This window comes from Pleurodeles waltl, chromosome 2_2 (genome assembly GCF_031143425.1).
Source record: "Pleurodeles waltl isolate 20211129_DDA chromosome 2_2, aPleWal1.hap1.20221129, whole genome shotgun sequence".
In the NCBI taxonomy this organism is placed as follows: Eukaryota; Metazoa; Chordata; class Amphibia; order Caudata; family Salamandridae; genus Pleurodeles; species Pleurodeles waltl.
In genome coordinates this window covers 1195639075-1195657873 of record NC_090439.1, presented here as the reverse complement: position 1 = coordinate 1195657873, position 18799 = coordinate 1195639075, and the positions used below count along the sequence as shown (strand labels likewise).

Here is an 18799-nt window from a genome sequence, read left to right as displayed (position 1 = left end):
GTATGAGTGATATAGAATGTTGGTGCTACAATATGATCTATATGTGTAATTGCAGCCCTGACGAAGTCTCTGGGTGATTTCCCAGACGAAACACGTGTTGGCAAGGGCGGCTGGCGAGAGTGGCAGGAGCTTGAACTGAAGCTGAATGTTGATGAGAAGAGGAATACGAAATAAAAATATGAAGATGGAATAACAATGGACACTGGAGGGACGTGTGCCTTCATATATAGAGACTTTTATCTGCAATCTTTGATTGTTGACTTTCAGTGACTTGGGGTGTTTTTTCCCTGGTCAGTGTGTAATTATTGTGTTGGAATTTAGTATACAGGTGACAGGTAGCCCATAATACTCACTTAAACCACCCGTTGATTGCTAAGTATTTGTGCAATAAGGCATGCAATGACACAGTGAAAACACCACAAAAAGACATCACACAGGTTTAGAAAAAATATAAGATATTTATCTGATTTATTTAAGGTCAAAACAATCAAGATTTGATAATCACAAGTTGAAGTATCACTGTTCCAATTATAAGAACTGTCTTAAGTCTTTAGAAGTCAACAAATGTCTCTTGCATGAATAAGGTATCTGGTATGCGTCAAAATTACACACACAAGTACCGCAGAGGAGGACATGCTTGGAAAAAGGAAGGTGTGTGCTGGATTTCCAGGCGCACACAGACAATGCATCAATTCTTTTCCATGTGGCGAGGGTTTTGCGATGAATTTCAGCGTGCAAGCTTAAATCCTTTTTGCGATGTGGGTTCTTTTGACGCCCAGAAACAATGAGTGGAAATCCTGGGCGTGCGGGATGAAGTCACAGGTGCTGCATCAATCCGGTGGGCGATGCGTCAGAGTTTTTGTTGCACATCAAGTGCTGCGTTGAGTCCTCCCGCAGGAAGTGAGGCTGCGTTGTTCTGGCTCAGCGATGCGTTGATCCAGTGGCTGTGCTTTGAAGTTCCAGTCGCAACGCTGGTGCTGCGTCGATCTCCACTCGGGGAGCTGGGCTGCATTGTTCCAGTTTGGCAATGCAGTGATTCTTTAACCTCTGGGCAGGCTGTGCATCGATTGCGGCAGGCTGTGTGCCGATTTTCGCCGCAAAAGGAGTTTCCTTGCAGAGAAGATGTCATTTTGGCCCTGAGACTTCAGGAACAGGAGGCAAGCTCAATCCAAGCCCTTGGAGAGCACTTTTCAGCAGAGCCAGAGTCCAGCAAGGCAGCAGTGCAACAGCAAGGCAGCAGTCCTTCACTACACAGCAGTCCAGGGGAATCCTTTGGGCAGCCAGACAGCCTCTCTTGGCAGGTTGCAGGATAGGGTTCAGAGTGTCTGTCCCAGGAAGTGTCTCAGTTGGTGGGGTCAGGGACCCAGATTATAAACCCAAAAGTGCCTTTGAAGTAGGGAGATTTCAAAGAGTGGTTTTGAAGTGCACAGTGTCAACCAGCCCAGCCCAGACGTGGACTGGAGACAGGCTGTAAGGAACCGAAGGATTTAAGTGCAGAGTAACACTCACTTTCTAAAAGTAGCATTTCTAAAATAGTAATATAAAATCCAACTTCACCAATAAGCAGGATTATTTAGTACAATTTGCCGTACTAAATATGACCTGTTTATCCCTTTCGGATCAGAATCTACCACTCAAACAGTATATGAGGGTGGCCCTTATGTTAGCCTATGAAACGAGCAGGCCTCACAGCAGTGGAAAACAAATGTAGGAGTTTTCCACTACCAGGACATATAAAACACACAGATATATGTCCTGCCTTTTACCTTCACAGCACCCTGCCCTCTGGGTTTCCTAGGGCCAACCTTAGGGTTGACTTATATGTAGATAAAATGGGGTTTAAGGCTTGGCAAGTACTTTTAAATGTCAAGTCGAAGTGGCAGTGAAACTGCACACACAGGCCTTGCAATGGCAGGCCTGAGACGTGGTTAAGGGGCTACCTATGCGAGTGGCACAATAGTAACATTTCATTTACAGGCCCTAGGCACATGTAGTGCACTTTACTAGGTACTTACAAGTAAATTAAATATGCCAATTGGGTATGAACCAATTTTGCCATGTTTAAGGGAGAGGGCATATCCACTTGAGCACTGGTTAGCAGTGGTAAAGTTTGCAGAGTCCTAAAACCAGCAAAAACAGTGTCAAAAAGGTGGAGGGGGGAAGGCAAAAGGTTGGGGGTGACCACCGTAAGACTGTCAGGTCTAACAGTGTTTAAGATTGCAGTACCACCTCCCGTCTACAGGGGCAGAGCGGAGCAGGAATATAAACACACTTGGTGAAACACAAGTCCCCACAATGCATTTTTTTAAAAATTTGTAAAAATTGACACAGATGCTCCTAAAGTCATTTTTGATCATTTAGAAGACATTGCCTTGTAGGGACCTGGGTTCAGGTCCCCATAGTGCAACCAAGTCCCCACAGCGTGTGTGTGTTATCAGATCCAAGTCCCCACAAGGATAGTAAAACAAACCCAGACACACACACACACACACATGGACAAACACGCATATACACAAACACACAAAGACACACACACACAGACACACACTCTCTGTGATTGTTTGCCCTATTTCACTGTCCATTATAGTTCTTCCTACGGCTTGTTCTGGGTCTGATGGTTACAGGTGAGGCCAGAGCTTGGCACTGCTTGTGCTTGTTTGTAAACTGCATCCTGGGTCAAAGTCTTCAGAGTGAGATAACAGACAGCTGGAGTCACAGTAGAGCAGAGAGCAGGAGATAGCGCCTCGCAGCTCAGGAGAGGGCAGGAGTGAGCTTATCTCTGGTCCCGGGGTGAAAGTCCTCTCATCGCCCCCTTTCACTTTCACTCCTCAGCCGAGGGCAGGTAGATCTTTCCAGGGTCCGAGGCAGCAGGAATCAAGAACTCTGCACGCTTCCAGGCGCTTGAGGAAGCCCCCAGTGGTGATGAATCCACAGGGAGTGACGTGAAGGAAAACCCCGTGCCTAGAAGACCGCCCTAAGGAGGGATGAGGTCGCCGGGCGGTGAGAGACAGGTAGGTGGGGGGCTTTATAGTTACTGCCTAAGGGTGGTCGCCTGGACGCAAAGGGGGGCAAGAAATATCCAATAAAGACCCCCACTGTGGCGAGCAGGTAGAGCGAGTCCGGGCTCCCTACGAGTTTTTAGGAGGGGGTGTCGCTGCTGAGAGGGGGCTCTGCTGATAGCAACTTATATTTGTTTATTAAGGGGTCAGAGGGCAACGTTTGGGCAATTTTTTAAAATAATTTTCCCAAAAAAGCAAGCTGTCTGTCTGCCTGGTGTACTAAGGGGTGTCCATGAACCATCAGCATTAAAGGAATGCTTGCGGCCCCCTCCGAGGGTGTTGGGGCGTCCGTCCTGCCGCCCCGGGTTCTACGCGCCTCATTCTTTGTCCCCACTTTTGGGCTGTTTCTTGCCTCCTTAGAGCTTGTCTCTTTGATGTCTCTGCCTCGCTCTCTCTCCTCTGTCTCTTTCTCCCCCTCTCTCTATCTCTCTTTCGCTCTCTCTCCTCCTCTCTCTCTTTTCTGTCTCCCTTTCTCTATCTCTTCCCTTCCGTCTTTTTCTCTCTCCCCCTCTCTCTCTCTCTCCACCTCGCTATCTCGCCTCTCTCTCACTTTCTTCGCTCGCTCTCTCCCTGTCTATCTCCCCCTCTCTCTGTCTCTCCCATTCTCTTTCTCTCTCTCTGCTGCCCTCTCTCTCCTCTGTCCCGCTGTCCTCTCTCTCTGTCTCTCCTCTCTCTCTCTCTCTCTCTCTCTCTCTCTCTCTCTCTCTCTCTCTCTCTCTCCCTCTTTCTCACTTTCTGTCTCTCTCTCTCTTCTGTCTCTCTCTCTCTCTTTCTCTCTCTCCCTCTCTCTCTTTCTCTCTCTCCCACTCTCTCTTTCTCCCTCTCTCTCTCTCTCTCTTTCTCTCTCTCCCTCTCTCTCTTTCTCTCTCTCTTTCTCTCTCTGTCTCCCTCTCTTTCTCTCTCTCTCTCTTACTCTCTCGTTCTTTTTCTCTGTCTCTCCTCTCTCTCTCTTTATCTCTCTCTCTGTCTCTCTCTGCCTCTCTCTGCCTCTCCCCTCTCTCTCTCCTCTCTCTCTCTTTATCTCTCTCTCTCTTTCTCTCTCTCTGTCTCTCCTCTTTGTCTTTCTCCCTCTCTCTCTCGCTCTGTCTCCGTCTCTTGCTTTCCTCTCTCTCTGTCCTCTCTCTCTTTCTGTCTCTTCTCCTTGGCTGTCTCCTTCTCCTTCTCTTTATATCTCTCTCTCTCTGTTTCTCACTCTCTCTGTCCCTCCTCTCTCTCTCTCCCTATATCTCCTCTTTGTCTTTCTCCCTCTCTCTCGCTCTCACTCCATCTCTGGCTTCCTCTCTCTTGCTCTCTGTCTCTGTTTCTCTTTCTCTCTCTCTGTCCTCTCTCTTTCTTTCTCTCTCGTGCTCTCTCTCTGTCTCTCCTCTTTGTCTTCCTCTCTCTCTAGCTCTCTCTCTGTCTCTCTCTCTTTCTCTCTCTCCTCTTTCTCTCTCACTCTCTCTCCGTCTCTCCTCTCTCTCTTTCTCACTCTCCCCTCTCTCTCTCTCCTTCTCTCAGTCTATCTGTCTCTCTCTCTCTCTCGTCTCTCTCTCTGTCTCTCTCTCTCTCTCATTAGTTCTCTTTCTTTCTCTCTGTCTCTCTCTCTCAGTCCCTCTCCACAGGGTCCTTCACTTCTCCTTCCTCTTACACTGCAGCTCTTTTACCAGCTCCTGACCCCACCTCACCCCCCCTCGTGGCCCTCTGGTGAGAAGCTGTTTCTGAGGGTCCTCATACATAGCAGAGAAAAGGCCAGGTGAGGCAGCAGTTCCACCTCCACTGCCACCCAGCCTGCTGGATCGGGGCCCTGTGGCACCCCCTCTGTGGCATCTGCTTACATATTGTGTGGGAAGACTGTGCAATGAGGGACTCACTTCAGCCCCCTTTGTTTTCCTCTCTGCCCCTCCCCTCCTGTTCAAAGCTCAAACAGGCCTGAGTCAGTGGTGTCCGTCTGTGAAGGCTGATCTCAGCCTCGACTTCTATATCTCTTCTCTGAACCTATAGCTGCCGACTCCGCCTTCTGTCAGGGCCAGGTGTTACCTGCTGCTAACTGTGGAACCACCAGCAGACATCAATCATACACCCATCACACCAGCCACACACCCATCACTGCAATCACACACCCATCACACCAACCATCACACCAATCACACAACCATCCATCACATCAACCATACACCCATCACTTCAACCATACACCCAACACACACACCATACACCCATCACACCAACATCAACCACAAACCCATCACACCAACCACACACCCATCGCATCAACCATACACCCATCACATCAACCATACACCCATCACATCAACCACACAACCATTACATCAATCACACCCCCATCACACCAACCACACACCCAACACACCAATCGTACACCCAACACATCAACCACACACAGAAACTGCCAGGGCTGTGGTGCTCGGGTCAGCGGCTGTCACATTGTATGGGGGCGTTCTTTCACTGAGGAGTTCATGTATGAAGGTGTCCTGCTTCTCACTATCCTTGTCCTGTGCGCTTCTCCATGAATGAGCCCGATTGCAAATGTTTAATTCACATTTTTTCTTTTTCTTTTCACTTGACATTTGCTCCCAAAGTTTTAAGACTTCAAATTGTGTGGGCCTAGGCTGTGGTTTTATATTATACATTGTTTTCCTCAAGTTCTCGATTCAAGTTATGTGAAAAGTACCACTGAATGGGAATCCGAGTTCCCCATCTTTGGATGCCATTGGCTAAGCCACACATATGTGTGTAACCCTTTCTTTGCCACCACTTCCCTAGCTGGAGTACATACCGGACGGATCTTTCCTTTCTCCTTTAAGTCTTTCTCTTTCTTTGTCAAGGGATTCCCTGTTCTAGCAATGTCTTACTCCCTCCTCGCTTCAATCTCTCACTTTGTCCACAATGACAAGCTCGCAATCCATTCACCAATATCCGGGGTGTCTCTGTCAAAGGTCACCCTATCACGGTGCGGCTACAACGTCTTCCAGCCAGTCTCTCTGCAGCACCTTAGCTGTGAACTCCAATGCCACTGGTCCATTTGTGAACCAATTGACAACTTTTTCACCATTTGCCTGCTTTGACAACACAAACATTTCTATAGCAATAAGAATGTTACCTACTTTCATACAGAAGTGAACCCTCGACCTGTATTCAGTATATCAACTCCCAGTGCACTAAGGAGCGAATCGTCACCAAGGTCAGTTAGTACATCCATTTAAGAAGATTAGACCTCTATCATGATGTAACTGATAGAGCCTCACAGCACACTTCAACTAGCAGGCAGGTTCAAAAACCAAATGTTCTAAAATCTCTGTAAGCCTATCCAAGAGGTGTAGCATATTACAAGTTCGAACATGCACTGTCCCATGACAACTTTTCCCACATTTTGCTTCCTCTTGATGTTGTTCCTTCTCCAGCCACCTCGTCTCTCTGGCACCAGGACTGGTGTGGGACTGGGTCAATTTAGATCTCAGGGGAAACCCTCTGGACCATGAAGGTGCAGTACTCAGTTTTGCAGCCAACTAGTTTATTGAATTTTGGTCAGATCCATTCAGAACCATCACCTCTGCTACCCAATCTGTCTGCGTGCAAACTTATTCTAAAATCTCATTCATAGGGCACACCAACGGCTAGGATCAGGAGAGGTGTGGTCCCAATATGGACTTTGGTGCTCCCCAGCTGGTGCAGTCACTTCTGATTGATTCATTGATTAAGCTCAGTAGCATGTGATAAACATTCTTGCAAGAATGACAGACAATTGTTGTTGTTTCAAAGCTTTATATAAAGGATTAATGGGCAGTTTACATAGAACATTTTAAGAGTGATTTGGTAAGAAAACATAGAGATCAGAAGTACAGAGAACTCCTGTTGGACCTAGCCCTTTTTGCAGGCTCATCCCCAAACATTTTGCCTCATTCCTTCTATTGCTTCTGACCTGTTTTTGTTAGCTTTACTGGGCACTTTACCACTTCTGACCAGTGCTAAAGTGCAAGTGCTCCCTGTGTAAACTGTATTGGTAATTTGCTTTTGCATGACTGGCATATTTGATTTACTAGTAAGTCTCTAGTAAAGTGATCTAGAGGTGCCCACGGCTGGTAAATCAAATGCTACCAGCGGGCCTGCAGCACTAATTGTGCCACCCACATAAGTAGCCTTGTAAACATGGCTCAGACCTGGCACTGCAGTGTCTGTGCGGGCAGTTCGGAACTGATAGTTTGACCTGGCACTCATTTGCCAGGCTCAAACCTTCCCTTATACTAGATGTAAGTTACCCCCTAAGGTAGGCCCCAGGCAGCCCTATGGGCAGGGTGCACTGTATTTAAAAGGAAGGACATGTGCTGGTGTGTTCTACATGTCCTGATAGTAAAATACTGCTAAATTCAGTTTCCACTATTCCAAGGCCTATCTCTCCCATAGTTTAACAGGGCGATTGCCTTGGAATGTCTTTAAGTGCGGTTTTTAATTGGGAGCAGCAAGATATGTGGAGTTTGGGGTCTCTGAACTCACAATTTAAAAATACATCTTTTAGTAAAGTTGGTTATTAGATTATCTGTTTGAAAATGGCACTTTTAGAAAGTGGGCATTTTCTTGCTTAAACCATTCTGTGCCTCTGCCTGCCTGTGGAATCCTTGTCTGTGTCAGACTGGCAGTTGGGCTGTTTGTGAATTCACTTTAGACAGTTACACAAAGGGGGCAGAGGTGTTTCCTACATATCCTGATGAGTCTTCCCGAGCTAGAGTAGGAGGGAGGAGCTGGCACTGGCACTTTAAAGGGCTGTGCCTGCCCTCACACAATCCAGTCTCCAACCCCCTAGAGTGTGTCTGGGACAGGGCAAGGGAGAGGCAGGGTCTTGTGCACTGCAAAGACTTTCCTTTGAAGTTTGCCTATTTCAAAGGCAGAAATGAGTATAAGTGTTGGACTGCTAACCCCACAACGTTAGAACAATTCTGGACTGAGGACATTCTCCCAGGAAGAAGAATTGGATGGTGTAGGAGGGACTTCCACTCTGTCTGTTGCTTTGCAGTGCTGGCCTGCTGCTTGCTGCTTCTGTCCTGGGAGTGAAAGGACTGGACTTTGCCTTCTACATCCTGCTTCTTACCTCCTGTTGTGAAGTCTCAGGGACATCAAAGCCTTCATCTGACACTGACTGGGCTCAACTGTTGCAGCCCTGACTTGCCAAGTGAGGCGAATTCCAGCCCTTTGGCCCTTGGAAGAAGAAACTGGTGACCTAAAGAGAAAATTGAAGCACAGTGCTGTTGTGGGAAAAGAATCAAAGCAGCGACTGTACCATGGGTAAAAAATTGATGCAGCACCTGCGAGATTTGATACATCCCCACATAGCGCGGATTCCTCTTCGCCGTACATCTAAATTTTACACGCATCACCTCTGAGTGCCATTTTTCTACATCGATGCTGCTCTGCAACCAGGAAAAAATGTGTCTCTCATCCAGCGGGAAAAGAATCCACGCATCGCCAGCCGGGCTTGTAAATGAATCCACACATCACCTGTTCAGCGTGAAAATAATTAACGCATTGCTTTCTTTTCAGATGCATCACCTCCTTTGCGGCCTGCGTCATCTTTGCTTTTGATGAATCCAGGGTACTGTGTGATATGAGGATACAACCACCGATTTTTCAGGATTAAGACTCTTTTAAATCTTTAAAACAGGATAACTGTTATGAATGGGGTCTCTGGTTGGCAGTCAGTTTGCACTCTGTCCAAGCAGGGACCCTCACTCTAGTCAGGGTAAGGGAATTACACTCCTAAGACAAGTCCTGCTCACCCCCTTGGTAGCTTGGCATAACCAGTCAGGCTTATCTCAAAGACAATATGCAAAGTATTTGTACCAACACTCACAGTAATATAGTGAATACACTACGAAAGGGACACAACACCAGTTTGGAAAATTGCCAATATTTATCTTAATCAAACAAGACCACAATGACAAAAATTCAACTCACACAAGTAAAGTTATGAATTTAAAAAATAAACAGTCTTACGCCATAGAAAACAATGGAAGCGTTGTTGTTACACAAAGTACTTGGTTTGCGTCAGAAAAGTCAATGAAGTGAGGCCATACGTCATTTCTTCTCTGGTGAGGTAGACGATGTGTCATTTTCTGCTCCACAAGAGAGCGATGCATCAATTTATGGATGGACACTTCGGGTCTGGGCAGGTTTACACCGATTTTGATGCCCGCATAAGGACGAGAATCTGCGCTGCATAGGGTTTGCGTTGTTTTCAGCAGCCACAAGTGTGAGTCACGCCATTTCTCCTGCTGCTGTGCAGGTGATGCGTCAATTACCAGGCCGCGATGCAGGTGGGGCACTGATTTTGAGTCGCAATGCAGGTGGTGTGTATTTTTTACAGCTGCTTTGCAGATGGTCCTTCAAAATGTTCCCCGCACGCCTCCTCAGCAGAGAGCCCAGGTGCTGGCAGAGGAAGACTTTGATGGCACTGAGACTTCAAAACAGGAGGCAAGCTCAATCCAAACTCTTGGAGACACTTCACAAGCAGAAATATCCCATAAAGTTCAGTCTTTGTCCTCTCTCAGGCAGAAGCAGCAACTGCAGGCTAACCCAGCAAAGCACAGTCACAGGCAAAGGGGGAGTACTTCTCCTGTAGCTCTTCAGCTCTTCTCCTTGGCAGAGGTTCCTCTTGAATCCAGAAGTAATGTAAACATCTGGGGATTTGGGTACACTACTTATACCCCTTTCTGCCTTTGAAACTGGCAAACCTCAAAGGAAAGTCTCTGTTTTTCACAAGATTCTGTCGTGCCCACGCCTGGCTCCAGACTCACACCAGGGGGTTGGAGACCGCACAGTCCATTCAGGTGTATGCGCCCACTCCTCTCTCCACTCTAGCCCAAATGGCCCATCAGGATACGAGGCTACACCTGGTCCCCTTTGTGTCACTGTCTAGTGGAGATTCACTAACAGCCCAACTGTCAGTCTGACCCAGACAGATAATATACAAGCAGGCAGAGTCACAGAATGGTTTAAGCAAGAAATGCCCACTTTCTGAAAGTAACATTTCCAAACTGACAATTCAAAAACAAACTTTACCCAAAGATGTATTTTTAAATTGTGAGTTCAGAGATCCCACACTCCAAATCTCGATCTGCTCGCATTTAAAGATGTTTAGAGGCAAGATATTTAAAGGCAGCCCCATGTTAACCTATGAGAGAGATAGGCCTTGCAACAGAGAACACCGAGTTTGGTAGTATTTCACTGTTCGGACATGTAAAACACACCAGTACAGGTCCCACCTTTGACATACACCGCACCCTGCCCATGGGGCTACCTAGGGCCTACCTTAGGGGTGCTTTACATGTATAAAAAGGGAAGGTTTGGGCCTGGCGGGTGGGTACACTTTCTAGGTCGATTTTGCAGTTTACAACTGCACACACAGACACTGCAGTGGCAGGTCTGAGACATGTTTACTGGGCTACTCATGTGGGTGGCACAACCAGTGCGGCAGGCCCACTAGTAGCATTTGATTTAGAGGCCCTGGGCACCTCTAGTGCACTGTACTAGGGACTTACTAGTAAATCAAATATGCCAATCATGGAAAAACCAATTACACAACAATTGACACAGAGAGCATATACAATTTAGCACCTGTTAGTAGCGGTAAATTGCCCAGAGTCCTAGAGCTAACACAACCTGGTTAGAAAAAATAGGAGGGAGGGGGCAAACGTTTGGGGATGACCCTAAAAAAAGGGCCAGGTCCAACAATAACTTTATTTGTCTCTGTTGGAGTGTTGTCATTTTGGCCTTGTTTTACTCAGATAAATATTGGTTATTTTTCTAAGCTGGTGTTAAGTACTTTCAAGGTGTTTTCTCTGTGTTAGTATTTGTGTATGTACAAATACTTTGCACATTGCCTCAGATATAAGCCTGACTGCTTGTGCCAAGCTACCAAGGGGGTGAGCAGTGATTATCTGAGCTGTGCATCTCCCTTAAGCTGACTTGAGTGAGGGTCCCTACTTGGGCAGGGTATAAACTGACTGTCAACTACAGACCCCATTTTTAACAACTCTTTACAGTTCTATGTATAATCCCTCATAGGTTTACCTTCTACTGGTGTGAGATAAGGAATCCTGTACATAGAAATCAACACAGCCTTTTAAAGGACTTCTAACAAAGACGTTCATGAATTCTACATGCATACATGGTTCTCAACATATGCACCAATGGGGAATGAGTATGAAGAAATATTTTAGTTGAGAATTAATTCAAAGTGTATATCATGGTAGTAATGCATAGAGTTTGTGTGCAATCTACTAGTTTATTTGAGCAGTCAAATTGATACATTGCACACCGATAGCCTGGGACAGTGAAATGTCCTTGGTTAGGTACAGCGAAGGAAAGTCTCAGGGAACACTTTCTGTCAGTGTGAATCTCACAATTCTTTATTAAAAACATGAAGAACGTCAATAGCTATCATGGGATGGTGTGACTTCGGTGCAAGATGGAGAATAGGGTAAACACAGCCTAGTTTAGCCGAAACCCAATTTATGATGCGTTTAATATGCAGAAAAAACAATTCTCACAGTAGCATTCCTATAAACAGTAGATGGAGGCAAATGGAGGGGTGGAAAGGCTCAGTCATAAAAGATTGTACCTCTTTGGTCAAGTTTTCTCACCAATAACAAACAAGTCTGGAGCATCAAGGGTCGATGGTGGGTCACTCCTTGTACAAGGGTTGAGTATGGTGAGACTAAGGTTAGAGATCACCCTAGGCAGGCAGAGTATAGGTCCATGAGTGTCTGTCCACAAAACAGAATACACTTATATACAGCTCTCTTGAAATGACTACAGTAGTATTCATTCCTTATTAGGGAGATTACAGTCCTCTCCTGTTAGATTAATCACAAAACACACAAGTTTAAAAAGTTATTGCATTTTAAGGAGTATATAGTGTTTCACAATAGTTATCGTCATTATATCAACTATATATGTCTCATAGTGTACTCTGTGTGCAAGAATGTAGAGCCCATGCAACATGTGGTTGTGTGCAATATAATGATATCAAGCTTTTTCAATCAGTCATTATAAACCTATCTTAGCCATTGCCACACAGTCTGTAAATTTATGTTGGACAGGGAGCGACATCCGTCATTGTGCTTTGCAACACAGGTATGTAGTGCAAGCCCTTTCTAATGATCTGTAGAGGTATCGACCTGCTAAAAGTGTGTTGTGTGCAAACACCCCCCATAAGGGTTAGAATACCACATTAGGCAATCCAAGAGTATCACACATAGGTTTATATTGTAAGATGGATGAATACTACAGTCTGCAATGCCACAGGAGAGCACATAGGCCTACACCATAAAAAGTATGAATACTGCATTCGGCAATCCCACATGACCACACTAAGCTTATACTGTAAAAAGTATGAATACTGCAGTCGACAATCCCAGAGGACCACACATGGGTTTATATTGTAAGATGGATGATACTGCAGTCTGCAATGCCACAGGAGCACACAGTGTTACCTAGTAAGACGTATTAATACTAGTATATGGTACCTAGGTACCCAGGGTATTGGGGTTCCTTGAGATCCCTATGGGCTGCAGCATTTCTTTTGCCACCCATAGGGAGATCTGACAATTCTTACACAGGCCTGCCACTGCAGCCTGCGTGAAATAACGTCCACGTTATTTCACAGCCATTTATCACTGCACTTAAGTAACTTATAAGTCACCTATATGTCTAACCTTTACCTGGTGAAGGTTGGGTGCCAAGTTACTTAGTGTGTGGGCACCCTGGCACTAGCCAAGGTGCCCCCACATTTTTCAGGGCAAATTCCCCAGACTTTGTGAGTGCGGGCACACAATTCCACGTGTGCACTACATATAGGTCAATACCTATATGTAGCATCCCAATGGTAACTCCGAACATGGCCATGTACCATGTCTAGGATCATGGAATTGTCATCCCAATACCATTCTGGTATTGGGGGGACAATTCCATGAATCCCCGGGTCTTCAGCACAGAGCCCGGGTACTGGCAAACTAACTTTCCGGTGTCTCAAATGCAGCTACTGCTGCTGCCAACCCCTCAGACAGGTTTCTGCCCTCCTGGGCAGCCTGGTCCAAGGAAGGCAGAACAAAGGATTTCCTCTGAGAAAGTGTGTTACACCCTCTCCCTTTGGAAATAGGTGTGAAGGGCCTCGGAGGAGTAGCATCTCCTGGCCTCTGGAAATGCTTTGAAGGGCACAGATGGTGCACACTCTGCACAAGCCAATCTACACCAGTTCAGGGATCCCCCAGCCCTGCTCTGGCGCAAAACTGGACAAAGGAAATGGGAGTGACCACTCACCTGACAAACACCTCCCAGGGGAGGTGCCCAGAGCTCCTCCAGTGTGTCCCAGACCTCTGCCATCTTGGATGCAGAGGTGAGGGCACAATGGACTGCTCTGAGTGGCCAGTGCCAGCAGGTGACGTCAGAAACCCCTCCTGATAGGTGCTTACCTTTCTCAGTAGCCAATCCTCCTCTGTGGGCTATTTAGGGTTTCTGCTGTGGGCATTTCACCACATAACGAATGCAAGAGCTCACCAGAGATCCTCTGCACTCCCCTCTTTGACTTCTGCCAAGGATCGACCGCTGACTGCTCCAGGACGCCTGCATAACCACAACAAAGTAGCAAGAAGACTACCAGCAACATTGTAGAGCCTCATCCTGCCGGCTTTCTCGACTGTTTCCTGGTGGTGCATGCTCTGACGGCTGTCTGCCTTCACCCTGCACTGGAAGCCAAGAAGAAATCTCCCATGGGTCGACTGAATCTTCCCCCTGCTAACACAGGCACCAAACTTCTGCATCACCGGTCCTCTGGTTCCCCTCTCATCCTGACAAGCGTGGTCCCTGGAACACAGGAGCTTGGTCCAAGTGTCTTTGACAGTCCAAATTTGGTGGAGGTAGGTCCTTGCCTCCCCACGTCAGACAGTAATCCTGTGTACTGCGTGAACTGCAGCTGCTCGAGCTTCTGTGCACTTTTGCAAAACTTCGTTTGTGCACAGCCTAGCCCAGGTCCCCAGCACATTGTCCTGCATTGCCCAACTCGCTGAGTTGGACTCCGACGTCGTGGGACCCTCCTTTGTGACCGCTGTCCTCAGATCTTCTAAGTGCCAGTTCAGGTGCTTCTGCGGGTGCTGCCTGCTTCTGAGTGGGCTCTCAGAGTTGCTGAGCACCCCTTCTGTCTCCTCCTCCAAGGGGCGACCTCCTGGTCCTTCCTGGGCCCTGGCAGCACCCAAAATCCTCAACGCGACTCTTGCAGCTAGCAAGGCTTGATTGCAGTCTTTCTGCGTGGAAACAACTCTGCATCCCCCAGCACGCCATGGGACATCTTCCGACCAAAGGAGAAGTTCCTGGTACCTTCCGTTGTTGCAGAATCCTTGGCTTCTTCCACCCGGAGGCAGCCCTTTTGCACCTTCATCTGGGGTTTAGTGGGCTCCTGCCCCCCCTGGACACTTGCGTGACTCTTGGACTTGATCCCCTTCCTTTACAGGTCCTCAGGTCCAGGAATCCGTCTTCAGTGTTTTGCAGTCAGTTGTTGTCCTTGCAGAATCACCTATCTTGGCTTTCTTGTCTTTCTGGGGTAGTAGGGTTACTTTACTCCTACTTCTCAGGGTGTTGGGCACCCTTAGTGTTTTCTTACACTCCCAGCAACCCACTACACACTACTCTAGGCCTGGTGTCCCTAAGTGGTTCGCATTCCACTTTCTTAGTATATGGTTTGTGTTGCCCGTAGGCCTATTGCATCCTTTTGTATTCTACAGCGGTGGTTCCCAACCTTTTGACTTCTGTGGACCCCCACTTTATCATTGCTGGAACCTGGGGACCCCTGCTGAATCATTATTAGAATCTGGGGACCCCTCCACTGAGTCATTATTGAAAGCTGGGGACCTAATATGTTAGATATTATCTAATTTTCTGAGCAGTCGCGGACCCCCTGAGGAGGCTTTGCGGACCCCCAGGGGTCCCTGGCCCACAGGTTGGGAACCACTGTTCTACAGTGTTTGCACTACATTTCTAACTGTTTACTTACCTGATTTTGGTTTGTGTGTATATTTTGTGTAGTTTAGTTACCTCCTAAGGGAGTATATCCTCTGAGATATTTTTGGCACATTGTCACTAAAATAAAGTACCTTTATTTTTAGTAACTCTGAGTATTGTGATTCTTATGATATAGTGGTTTATGATATAAGCGGTATAGTAGAAGCTTTGCATGTCTCCTAGTTCAGCCTAAGCTGCTCTGCTATAGCTACCTCCATCAGCCTCAACTGCTAGAACACTACTAATCTACTAATAAGGGATAACTGGACCTGGCACAAGGTGTAAGAACCATCAGGTACCCACTATAAGCCAGGGCAGCCTCCTACATTGGTGGTGCAGCGGTGGGATAAGTACTTGTAACTGCTTTACCACTTTGTCATTGGTGCTTTTCATAAGAAAAACATATTCCAAATACTTAAAAATATACACAGTTAACTGAAACAATTTAACTCTCTTTCTAAAAACTTTCTAAAAACTTTCTAAAAAGTTCTCAAAAGTTTTGAAAAGTTTGAAATGTTTTTCTCTTTTCTTTAAAAGTTTCTAAAAACGTTTTTCTCTCTGTCATAAACCCTTTCTTACAACCATGGCTGCAGTAGAGCTCACTCCCACAGTTGTCCAGGCAATCTATGGTAGTTTAAACTTTAAAGGTTTGAGGGGTCTCTGCATAGAAATAGGTTTAAGCATTGGTAAGAACCCTATCAAAGATCTTCTCCTTAGCCTTCTCCTAGAAAGTGACAAGAACCAGTCTGGCCCATCCCAGGATCAGGAGGTAGAGGAGGGGGTACCCAGCAAGAATAAGGGGAGGGCCCTGAGGATTCTGGTGAGGGTTCCTCCAAAGACTTGTCAGCTAACAGGCCATGCAGTGAAGCTGGTAGTGGGAGGGGTTCACACATCAGTAGGGCACCTTTTACTCCAAAAGGCCATGTAACTAGAGTACAGCCAGTTAGAGACAGGTCCACTTCTGCCAATTCCCACATTTCCTCTGTGTCTCAGAATTCCCAAGCCTCCCACCCTGAGAATAACACCCTAGACAGGGAACTCAGAAAGCTGAGGATGGAAGAGGCCAGACTGAAGCTGAGACCGCAACAGTTGGCCTTAGACAGAGAATCTCTAAAGGTAGAGAGGGAAAGGCAGAGGTTGGGGTTAGTTCCCCATGGTGGCAGCAGCAGTGTTCTTGATAGTAATCCTGTAATAGAACAAGATTCTAGGAACCTGCATAAGATAGTCCCCCCTTACAAGGAGGGAGATGACATTAACAAGTGGTTTGCTGCACTTGAGAGGGCATATATGGTACATTTGGTCCCTCAAAGGCAGTGGACTCCTATCTTGTGGCTATCTTTCACTGGTAAGGGTAGGGATAGGTTTCTTACTGTCAGAGAAAGTGATGCCAACAACTACAAAGTTTTGAAGGATGCACTCTTACATGGATTTGGCTTAATCACTGAACAATGCAGGATAAAGTTCAGAGATACTAGAAAAGACAGACTTTGTAGACTGTTCAGTGAAGGCCTTGGAGGGGTGGTTACATGGCAGTAAAGTTTCTGACTATGAAAGCCTGTATAACTTAATCCCGAGAGAGCTTATTCTTAATAATTGTGTGTCTGATTTGTTATACCAGTACCTGGTAGACTCTGATCTGACCTCTCCCCAAGAATTGGGAAAGAAGGCAGACAAATAGGTCAGAACAAGAGTGAACAGAAAAGTTCATACAGGGGTGACAAGGATGGCAAGAAGAAGGATGGTAAGTCTTCTGACAAGGGTGGGGACAAAGATAAAAAAGCATTCTGAGTCTTCATCAGGCCCACAGAAATCCTCTTGGGGTGGTGGGTCCACATCCTCTTCTAACAATCAAGCCATGGTGTTATTTATGTAAAAGTAAAGGCCAATGGGCAAGTGATTCCACCTGCCCAAAGAAAAACACTAAGGCTCCCACTACCACAACACCAACTGCATCCTCTAGTGCCCCTAGTAATAGCAGTGGTGTTGGGAAGTCTAATACAAATACCCAATCCAAGGGTGTAGCTGGACTCACTATTGGCAGTGTAGTTGGGTTTGGTCTTGTTAGGGAGACCACAGAGGCTGTTTTAGTCTCTGATAGTGGTATTGACTTTGCCACCTTAGTTGCTTGTCCCCTTAATATGGATAAGTACAAGCAACTTCCCCTAATAAATGGTGTTGAGGTTGAGGCCTACAGGGATACAGGATCCAGTGTCACTATGGTGATTGAGAAACTGGTTCACCCTGATCAACACCTACTTAGTCAGCAGTACCAAGTGACTGATGCTCAACCTAACACCCTTAGCCACCCCATGGCTGTTGTGAATCTCAAATGGGGAGAGGGGTTACTGGTCCAAAGAAAGTTGTGGTAGCCACTGATTTACCTGTAGACTGCTTACTAGGCAATGATTAAGAGACATCAGCTTGGGCTAAAGTGGAGTTAGAGGCTCATGCAGCAATGCTGGGCATTCCGGGGAATATCTTTGCTCTCACAAGGGCTCAGGCCCAGAAGCAAAGAGGACAGGGAAGCTTGGATCCTGGAACAATGGACCAAGTGCTCTCAAAAGCTAGGGGTAGAAAGGGTAAATACTTGCCCACAATCCCTCCCTCTCCTTGAGATTCTCCTTTGAGGAAGAGGAATCCTCTCCCTGTGCAGAACCTACAACAGATGAGCTGGCAGCAGATACTGCTTAGCATTTGGGTGCAGGGGGGGCTGCTAGGGAAGAGCTGAGTGCGGCACAGCAGACCTGTCCCACACTAGAGGGTTTAAGACACCAAGCTGTCTAACAGCAGAAAGGGAATATCACTGATAGCCATAAGGTCTATTGGGAAGATAACCTCCTTTATACTGACTCAAGGGACCCTAAACCTGGAGTTGCCAGGAGATTGGTCATCCCTTTGCAGTATAGGGAGTTTCTTCTGACCTTGGCACATGATATTCCTTCGGCTGGGCATTTGGGCCAGAGTAAAACTTGGGACAGACTTGTTCCATTGTTTCACTGTCCTCACATGTCAGAGGACACTGTTCTGTTGTTTTTACAACTTTTAGAAAGTGGGCATTTCTTTGTGCTTATATCTATGGTGCTTTACAGCATGACTTCAAACCATGTCTAGGGTAGAATGACAGCCCTACTTTGGGGGTCATTCCAACCCTGGCGGTCGGTGTTAAAGCGGCGGCCAGCCCGCCAACAGGCAGGCGGTAAAAAAAATGGAATTCTGACCCTGGTGGAAACTGCCACCAGAGCCCGCCACTTTAACACTCCGACCGCCACGGCAGGACAAACAAACAGCGCGGCGGTCACCGCCAACAGACAGGCGGGAGACAATGTACCGCCCACCCTATCACAACCTACCAATCCGCCACCTTTTCCGGGGCGGTAGCCCCGCAGTTAAAAACACGGCAGAAACAGCCATAACGAACGGAAAATGCTCACCTCTACACACTCCACGAGGAATCTGGACAGCATGGAACCCGAACTACACATCCTACCTGCCATTGTCTTCCTGCTCCTCTACCAGGAGCACGAATGCCGGCGCAGAAGACAACGGTGAGTACTGCACCTACGACACAGGGGAGGGGGGAGGAGAAAAGATTACGGGCACACACATACGCGACACACCCACCATCACCCTCACCGACTACTACATACACATCAATGCAGAGCAACAACTCAGAGTGACACCCCCAAACCCCCCGG

The 18799-nt window shown here is 46.9% G+C and overlaps 1 protein-coding gene across 1 annotated transcript in view; it reads left to right on the top strand.

Annotated features, from left to right (window-relative positions):
• Nucleotides 1-2735: 2735 nt before the first annotated feature.
• The window catches only part of LOC138279330 (butyrophilin-like protein 2), a 430170-nt gene continuing 414106 nt past the window's right edge, over nt 2736-18799 (top strand). Inside the window, exon 1 of the mRNA XM_069219396.1 lies at nt 2736-3011. Within this exon, the coding sequence (XP_069075497.1) occupies nt 2985-3011 (27 nt within the window). The 5' untranslated portion in view covers nt 2736-2984. The remainder of the gene's footprint in view (nt 3012-18799) is intronic.